We start from the raw sequence: 9,792 nt of genomic DNA, 5'->3' as shown, positions 1-9,792 counted from the left end.
ATCATTCTTCTTGGATGAAGACTCAACATCATAGGATTGGTCAACGTGATCATCGGCTGAAACTTGATTCACCATTGGGTTCTCAGTTTTGGACTTGAAATATCCTTGAGGATAACCAATCAGTTTGAAGAACTTATCCTTAGTGTGGCCTACGATGCCACAATGAGCACAAACAGGTCGATCACGTCTGTAGTATTTCTACTTGTTGGCTTGAGAACTTTGTGAAGTGTTAGGATAACCTTGAGATGATGCAGAATACTGAAAACTTTGAGCTCCATTAGACGTATTGCCTTGAGAAACAGCTCCTGCAATTTGCACACCAGGTGCTTGAGAATAAGAACTCTGTCTAGAGGAGTCATGACCATGAGAAACTACTCTAGCAAACTGCACACCAGGTGCTTGTGAAAAAGTTTCAATCTGTCGTTGCTTCTCATCTTGGATCACCAGCGAAAATACATCAAAAATTACAGGCAAAGGACGCATGAGAAGGATCTGGCCTCAGATGTGAGAAAAAGACTCATTGAGTCCCATGAGAAACATCAAAACATACTCATTCTGATAATGATCTAGCAGAGGTTGCCCACCACCACAGTTGCAATGATGAACTGGCCAATATTCACCTAACTCTTCCCAAAGTGTTTTGATTCGAGTATAATACTTACTCATAGAGAGTGTACCTTGCATACAATGCATAAGATACTTGCAAAGCTGAAAGATACGCGGTCCATTTCGTTGCTCAAACCGAGTCTGCAAATCATGCCAGATTCCAGCTGCAGTAATGGAGTAGATGACACTTGTAGAGATTTCCTTGTTGATCGTGTTAATCAGCCAAGAAGCCACAATATAGTTGTTCGGAGTCCAGGCACGAAACTGAGGATCATCTGGAGGAGGTTGCACAAGTGTGTCATCAACGAAACCAAGCTTGTTTTTTCCATTCAAGGCCAGAGTCATCGCACGCTTCCACGATGCATAATTGTCATCAGAATGAGGTTGTGACACGAGCACCAAACCAGGATGATCAGAATGATGGATACAGCTTGGAAAGCTCGAAGAAAGGAGCAGATAAAGGAAGAAGAAACCAAGAATCAACAACGATGATGAATAGTGCGGAAGGTAATTCATCAAAAACATATCAAAAGATATGAATTGAAGTGAAAAGAGAGAAGAAGAATTGTGAATTTCTCATTGTATTCAATTGAGTCATAAAGTGTGTTACAGCTACATATATACAACTATCAATAGATAAGTTTTAACCATCAAATGACAGTTCTAACCTTCTAAGTAATTCAGTTACTAAACTCTAACTACCTACCTGATTCCTAACTGAACCTAACTAATTCCTAACTGATGAACTAATTGATATTTCTAAGGCTTAAATGCACTTTTGGACCCCAAAGTATATATTTTTTGCGATTGTTGACCCTGATCTTATTTTTCTACGAATGGAGACCCTAATCTTTCAAAATGTTGCACCGTTTACCCTTCCGTCCAAATCCGTCAAAAACTTGACGGAACCCACTTACCTGGCCTTCCGACGGAAAGGTAAATGGTGCAACGTTTTGAAAGATTAGGGTCTCCATTCAAACTAAAAATAAGATCAGGGTCAACAATCGCAAAAAATGTAAACTTGAGGGTCCAAAAGTGCATTTAAGCCTTTGTTTGAAATCCCCCTTTTATCCACGTGGAAGGTCATATCAGCGTGTTCCGTCAAGTTTTTGATGGATTTGGACGGAAGGGTAAACGGTGCAGCGTTTTGAAAGAATAGGGTTCCCATTCGTAGAAAAAAAAGATAAGGGTTGACAATCGCAAAAAGTTAAAACATGAGGGTCCAAAAGTGCATTTAAGCCTATTTCTAATATAGAATGACTGGGCCTACAAGTTTTGTGTTATCTCGTGACCGATCTACATGAAAGGTCTTCGCCAGAGCTAGAAACATGCAACACCTCTTCTATGGAATTGAAACCGGAAATAGGAAATCAATCACTGAGGACCCTTGACCCTCGAGATCAATGGAGGCACAATAACATCTAGGATTCTCCAGCAAAGCTCTGAGATTGTCCTTGGAAAGCAGAGCCGTCGTGGATGCTAGAGGAAGCTTCCACATGAGAGAGGAGTAGAAGTAGTTGAAGGTGTGAAAAACGACTAGAAGGGGGGGGTTGAATAGCGTTTTCAATATAAAAACTTTCCCCTTAAGATTTAAAGTAAATCTTTTCGGTTTCTCTAAGATAGATGGTGCAGCGGATAAAGATAGAGAGAAGAGAAAAGCACACAAGTATTTTATCCTGGTTCACTTGATAAATCCCTCAAGCTAATCCAGTCCACCCGTTAAGGTGATTTCTTCCTTCTTAGAATGAAGGCAATCCACTAATCAGATAATTGTTACAACTGCACTTGAAACCTACAAGTGACTAACAATACACTGACTTAGCTATCACTAAGATTCACTCTCTTAGTCTTCTCTAGGATCCGATCAACCTTGATCTCCTAAAGGAATCACCACTAAGATTCACTCTCTTAGTCTTCTCTAGGATCCGATCAACCTTGATCTCCTAAAGGAATCACCACTAAGATTCACTCTCTTAGTCTTCTTAAGGATACTGACCTACCCGGTCCCTTAAGGAAAATCAAACAACTGTTTGAGGTTGGTGTTTACAAAGGTTTGCTTCTAAATAAGCTGAGTGTAAACTAAATAAGAACAGATGAAGAAAGTAGAGGCTTGAATCTTTTCTTGTATTGCAGCTCTTGATTTCTCTCGCTCTTCTCGCTCTCTTGGTCTTTCTTCTTTTCTTCAGCCTTTTATAGTCCAAGGTGCAAAGGATATTTCTGTTGAGAGAATATGACCGTTGGAGGGCATTTCTGGAACTTCCAGAACCTGCAGTGGCTGAACCTTGGTAGGTAGGCATTTCAGAATAGTACACTGCTCTTGTACTTCTCGATAGAGACCTTTGCCTTTAACCATTGACCTCTGATCATAGTTATGCTTCGTGTTGGAACTTGTGAAGCTTGGTGATCAGAGTCAGAGGGATGCTTGGATCCTCTGACCTTCGTAACTTCTGCTTTTGGACCTTCAGAGCTTCTGAACCTTCAGAGCCTCTGGTCCCTCAGAGCTTCTGGTCTTCAGATCTTCTGATCCTCAGATCTTCTGATCCTCTGATCTTCTGATCCTCTGATCCTCAGATCCTCTGATCTTCAGATCCTCTGATCTTCTGATCTTCTGATCTTCTGATCTTCAGAACTTCTGACGAATATATCTTCTGGTGTCAGAATCAGAACCTGTTTGTCAAAACACTCAAGACAAACATTAGAGTATCATAGTTGTTCATCCACAAATAAATACTTGTTATCATCAAAACATAGAGTTGTACCACATGACCAAATCTTGATCTTACAATCTCCCCCTTTTTGATGATGACAAAACCATGTATTTTGATGAACAACTCTAAACAAATAAACTGAATACACTCAGAGTATAAGGTATCAGAGTTAAAACTTATCCTGATGTGTATAGTTTATCTTGCTCCTTCTGAATCCAAGACTCGTGCTTGATTCTGAGCTAAGCTCCCCCTGAATCTAGTACTTAATATCAACGTTAGTAATATCTAGATTCTGAGCTAAATAAAATAGGAGTTGTCAAGATACTATAAGTTCTCCCCCTTTTTGTCATAAGCAAAAAGAATGAAGGTGGAGGGAAAAAAAATAGTAAGAGCATAAGACGAAATACTCCCCCTCAGAAGGAATACCAAGGGATACTTGGCTTCTGATTAGCATATCTTCTGATGAGAGCAGAAGTGTGGTTCTGGTGACATCTCCGTTCTGGACAAAATTTCATCTTCAGATACTTCAGAATGAGAAGCTAGGAACCTACTCTTCTTCTGATGACGCAAGTCAGAAGTTGTAGTAGCATCTTCTGATGTTGTTGCTTCTGGTTCGTCAAGTTCTGAGTCTTTGTTTCTTTCTGAAACGGTCATGCTTATCTCTGCAAGCTTTTTCAGCTAGCTTTGACTTGACCAAATCTTACTCTACTGATGCCTCCAAGATCAACTTCACCTTCAGGTTCAAGTTTTGGATCTTGGGACATATGCCTTTCTCCCGTCATGTGTTGCTTGCATCCACTGTCCAGGTTCCATGGTTGGAGTTTCGATGGACCTATTGAAGATATCTGCAACATATATAATCTTATCCCTAGGTACCCACTTTCTGGGTCCTTTCTTGTTAGTTAGCCCAGAAGTTCTGACAACTTTGGGTCTTTCAGCAGGATAATATACAGGAATTTTTGCATGATATTTAGACATGGAGAAAGATCCCTTTTTACGAGGGTTTTTAGCAACTTCAGCAGGTACAGGGTCAGGCAATATGGTACCAGAGGGAACAAAGCATTCATACAAAGATTTAGCTTTAGGCACAGAGGGCTCATTTCTAATTGGTTTAGAATACCCAATGCCACGCATTCCATTTCTGCTCACGCCATAGATCAATGAAGCCATCAAGCTTCTATCTACGCTTTTAGCCAGGAATCTTTGAAAAGATTTTTCATACTTAGATTCATGCTTACTATCAGAGGCATCGCAGGCAATAACTTCTTCTAACTTAGCAATTTGATTCTTAAGCACAGAGTTAGAATTAATCAAAGCATGATTATCATTTTTCAAATCAGAAATAATTTTCTCATGTTCAACAGAAGTTTCAGAGGCAGCAGAGAAATTCTTTTTCAACCTTTTATGCTTAGTCAAGAGAGAGTTATATTTATCCATAATTTCAGACAAAGCATCTTTAAGTTCAGAGGTTAAGAAAGAATCAAATACCTCATTTTCATCGTCAGAGTCTGGATCTCCTTCTGATGCTGAGTCAGAGTCAACAGCTTCCTTTGTCTCTGCTCCTTTGTCTTTGACAATAGCTATGAGTCCTTGGACTTCACCATCAGAGTCAACATCCTCTGACTCTGATTCATCAAATGTCACCATCAGACTCTTCTTGGTCTTGAAATGCTTCTTTGACTTTTTGTCCTTTGATGAGCCTTTGAATTTGCTCTGCCTGTGCTTCCAGATGCAGTTGAGCTTTCTGGATATCAGAGTCAGCTCATCTTCATCAGAATCTTCTGATGCTTCTTGGAGAGCCTTAGCCTTTTCAGATTTGGATTTCAAGGCAATAGACTTCTTCTTGTGATCTTGATGTTCAGCACGCTTTAGTTCATGACACTTCAGTATGCTGATGAGTTCTTCTAAACTCATATGCTCAACATCTCTTGTAAGCTCTATTGAAGTCACTAAAGGCATCCAGCTTTCAGGAAGACTTCTGATGACCCTTATGACATGATCTTTTGTAGTGTAGCTTTTGTTGAGAGGTCTTATTCCAGCTACGAGCAACTGAAGTCTGGAAAACATATCCTCAATGGATTCGTCAGGTTCCATTTGGAAGGATTCATACTGCTTGATTAGAGACAACGCCTTTGTCTCTTTCACTTTCTTGTTTCCTTCATGAGACATCTGCAAGGATTCAAAGATGCCCTTGGCGGAATCACGATCAGTAATTTTCTCATATTCTTCATATGAAATGGCACTTTGCAGAATAGATCTTGATCTGTGATGATCTCTGAATTCCTTCTTTTGATCTTCACTCATCTTCACCCTTGGGATCTTTACACCATGTTCATCAACAGGAGGGGTGTAGCCATCAACAACAAAATCCCAGAGATCAGGATCAAAGCCAAGAAAGAAGCTTTTGATTCTATCTTTCCAGAAATCAAATCTCTGACCATCAAAGATAGGTGGTCTTGCACTGTATTGATATTTGCTTGTAGTAGTGGTGGCATCCATGAGTTTTTCACACTGGCCCGGATCTACTGAACACTGTTAAGTGTGGTAATCAGAACTTGCGCTCTGATACCAATTGAAGGTGTGAAAAACGACTAGAAGGGGGGGGTTGAATAGCGTTTTCAATATAAAAACTTTCCCCTTAAGATTTAAAGTAAATCTTTTCGGTTTCTCTAAGATAGATGGTGCAGCGGATAAAGATAGAGAGAAGAGAAAAGCACACAAGTATTTTATCCTGGTTCACTTGATAAATCCCTCAAGCTAATCCAGTCCACCCGTTAAGGTGATTTCTTCCTTCTTAGAATGAAGGCAATCCACTAATCAGATAATTGTTACAACTGCACTTGAAACCTACAAGTGACTAACAATACACTGACTTAGCTATCACTAAGATTCACTCTCTTAGTCTTCTCTAGGATCCGATCAACCTTGATCTCCTAAAGGAATCACCACTAAGATTCACTCTCTTAGTCTTCTCTAGGATCCGATCAACCTTGATCTCCTAAAGGAATCACCACTAAGATTCACTCTCTTAGTCTTCTTAAGGATACTGACCTACCCGGTCCCTTAAGGAAAATCAAACAACTGTTTGAGGTTGGTGTTTACAAAGGTTTGCTTCTAAATAAGCTGAGTGTAAACTAAATAAGAACAGATGAAGAAAGTAGAGGCTTGAATCTTTTCTTGTATTGCAGCTCTTGATTTCTCTCGCTCTTCTCGCTCTCTTGGTCTTTCTTCTTTTCTTCAGCCTTTTATAGTCCAAGGTGCAAAGGATATTTCTGTTGAGAGAATATGACCGTTGGAGGGCATTTCTGGAACTTCCAGAACCTGCAGTGGCTGAACCTTGGTAGGTAGGCATTTCAGAATAGTACACTGCTCTTGTACTTCTCGATAGAGACCTTTGCCTTTAACCATTGACCTCTGATCAGAGTTATGCTTCGTGTTGGAACTTGTGAAGCTTGGTGATCAGAGTCAGAGGGATGCTTGGATCCTCTGACCTTCGTAACTTCTGCTTTTGGACCTTCAGAGCTTCTGAACCTTCAGAGCCTCTGGTCCCTCAGAGCTTCTGGTCTTCAGATCTTCTGATCCTCAGATCTTCTGATCCTCTGATCTTCTGATCCTCTGATCCTCAGATCCTCTGATCTTCAGATCCTCTGATCTTCTGATCTTCTGATCTTCAGAACTTCTGACGAATATATCTTCTGGTGTCAGAATCAGAACCTGTTTGTCAAAACACTCAAGACAAACATTAGAGTATCATAGTTGTTCATCCACAAATAAATACTTGTTATCATCAAAACATAGAGTTGTACCACATGACCAAATCTTGATCTTACAGTAGTGACGACCCATGAGCTTCGTTGCTAGGCTCATGGAGCTCACGACATTAGTTTGTGAAGGGAAAAATTGGAACGCTGGCTTGGAAATCAAAGAGATGGGAAAACGAAGAGTTAGGGGAAATAGTGTATAATTAGCTCTGGGTGGAGTGGGAAGTGCAGAATAACTACAGCACAAACAAAGTAGTGTTAGGAGAGTTGTATCATAGAGCTTTGACACGTCAGCTTAAAATCAAACATGGCAAATTCAAGGAATAGAAATAAGATGAGATGGCAGCGTGATATTGCACACTTCACAATTACTATATTATAAATAGATAGATACTGGAAAAGTTAGAATCAATAATAACAGTAAGAAATGAATATAGCACATGTAGTTATATGTCCATAGTGGAAAAGCATAAAATAGAAAAGCGCGTGTTCAGTTCTCGACACCCTATTCTTGAGGTATTTTCCCCTTTTAAATGGTTTTTATTTATTGTAAGAAAATATGCTTTAAACCATAACCAAAAAGTGAAGAGTATGCATTGTTCTAGTCACTAGGATTTAACTCTACGTGATGTACGAAAAATCTATTTTACAATTTGTTAAAATCTATGAAGCACTAACTGCGACACGACACTAACACTGACACTCTGACACAGCTAATCTTCAAAACATAGAGCATTGAGACATCGCTTATATACATAAATGTGTGTGTGTGTTTGTGTTACGTGCGTGTTGCATGCGTGTGTGCTGCGTGCTTGCATGTAGATAGATAGATATATTGACATTCTTAAACAGACTGTCGCCAGCAACACCGAGGAAGGAAACCCTCTCTATGGAATATGGAAGGATTATATATGACTCCTTCCCAAAGTTTGCAGCAGTCAGATTCAGGGGTCCAAGACAGGAGGCGTTTAAAAGGTTCAGAGGTGATCTTGAATTGTAGTAATGCTTCTTTGTCCACAGGGTTACAAGCCTCTGAAGGTGGATAAAGTGACACAAATGTGAGAAGGAGCATGAAAAGAAACAAGGCTTTGCTAGTTGTGTGGTCATTTTCTGAATTCGATAGATATCTTAATGTTTAAGATGAATGGTACAATTGGCATATATTACATATGACGCCTTCCCAAAGTTTGCAGCAGTCAGATTCAGGGGTCCAAGACTGGAGGCGTTTAAAAGGTTCAGAGGTGATCTTGAATTGTAGTAATGCTTCTTTGTCCACAGTGTTACAAGCCTCTGAAGGTGGATAAAGTGACACAAATGTGAAAAGGAGCATGAAAAGAAACAAGGCTTTGCTAGTTATTGTGGTCATTTTCTGAATTCAATGGATATCTTAATGTTGAAGATGAATGGTACAATTGGCAGAGAACATCAGACTTCTATTTATAAAGGGTTGGATTGTGCACGGGCAGGCACGGATTCACTTAGGGGAGAGTGGGGGAAAATGCCCCACATGATTGTGAAAAAAATCACTAGTAATAGTAATAAATATTATAATATTTAGTGTTATTTTATCCACACTAAAATTTCCCCCACATAATAAAAAGTTCCCTCACATAATAGAGAATGTCATACACAAGAAAATGCTCCACATAAATATGATGATACTAAGGACTATATTTTTAGGAAAGATACTGGAGATTATTATTCCTATAATTTTGTGTAATTATTTATATTTCCATTAACTTAGAGTTATTATGTGTGAACAAGAAACTAACCATGTTTATAATTATTTAATTTTAGTTATGGAAAAATATAATGGCTTGAAACAATCAAGTGTATGTTTTGATAAATAGTGAAGAACCATAGTGATGTTAAAATTATGGTATGAAATTGTAAAATTTAAGAGAAGTTTTGTCATAATTTTCTTTGTACGGGTTTTTTTTAATTGTTGTTTATCGAATTGACTTTCGAAAGAAAAAGTTTCTATTTACCGTAATTTTATCTTCATTGTGATTTCTAAACGTGTATCAAAACATGCACCAAAGTTCATAGAGTACAACTATATATAATACGTATTCAAAAAAGTTATGCTAAATATTATGCTTTTAGTGCGATAAATTCACAGGTATATATTGCCCACATAACAAAATATTCCAGGATCTGTCACTGTGCACGTGTGATCTATGACATGAACTATGGACACCAATGATATGCACTTACAATTACCTTTTTTTATTGTGAACTAATGATATTTTTTTTTAAATCACATATCTACCATCTATTGAGACAATGATTTCCGAGCTAGACGAGACCACTATTTTGCAGCAAAATTACCCCTAGCAATAATTTAATGTAGATGTATTTACATTTAATTTTACAGGGAGTCGAATTAAAATCATTTGCTTAAGTTAGTACAACATGTGTCATCTAATCTATATGTATTCAATGAGAATGAATTCATGCATGAAGTGCCCGATGTTAAGTACTTGAGTAAAATATTCAAATGGACCAAGGGAAAAACACTAAATTAACTTTAGAAGATCAACATCTAAAATCAAATTTATAAGATGTCTTATTCGAGTCTTGTACATGTAAAAAAATTCATTATGAGAGCTAGTCTCACCATGATGTGAATGTTTTCAGTTCAAGTAATATTATCGCCTGTAATACACCAAAAAGAAAACATCTTAAATCAAATTTGTAAACTTTCACACAAACCT

The 9,792-nt window shown here is 38.4% G+C and overlaps 1 protein-coding gene across 1 annotated transcript; it reads right to left on the bottom strand.

Annotated features, from left to right (window-relative positions):
- Positions 1 to 498: 498 nt before the first annotated feature.
- LOC130712396 (uncharacterized) lies at positions 499 to 951 on the bottom strand. Its single transcript, XM_057562231.1, has one exon. The coding sequence runs from the start codon at positions 949 to 951 to the stop codon at positions 499 to 501; it is 453 nt and encodes a 150-aa protein (XP_057418214.1).
- Positions 952 to 9,792: the final 8,841 nt, after the last annotated feature.

The sequence above is a fragment of the Lotus japonicus genome, chromosome 4 (assembly GCF_012489685.1).
Source record: "Lotus japonicus ecotype B-129 chromosome 4, LjGifu_v1.2".
NCBI lineage: Eukaryota > Viridiplantae > Streptophyta > Magnoliopsida > Fabales > Fabaceae > Lotus > Lotus japonicus.
Note: the sequence above shows the minus strand (reverse complement) of the source record. Positions and strands in the feature narration are given on the sequence as shown.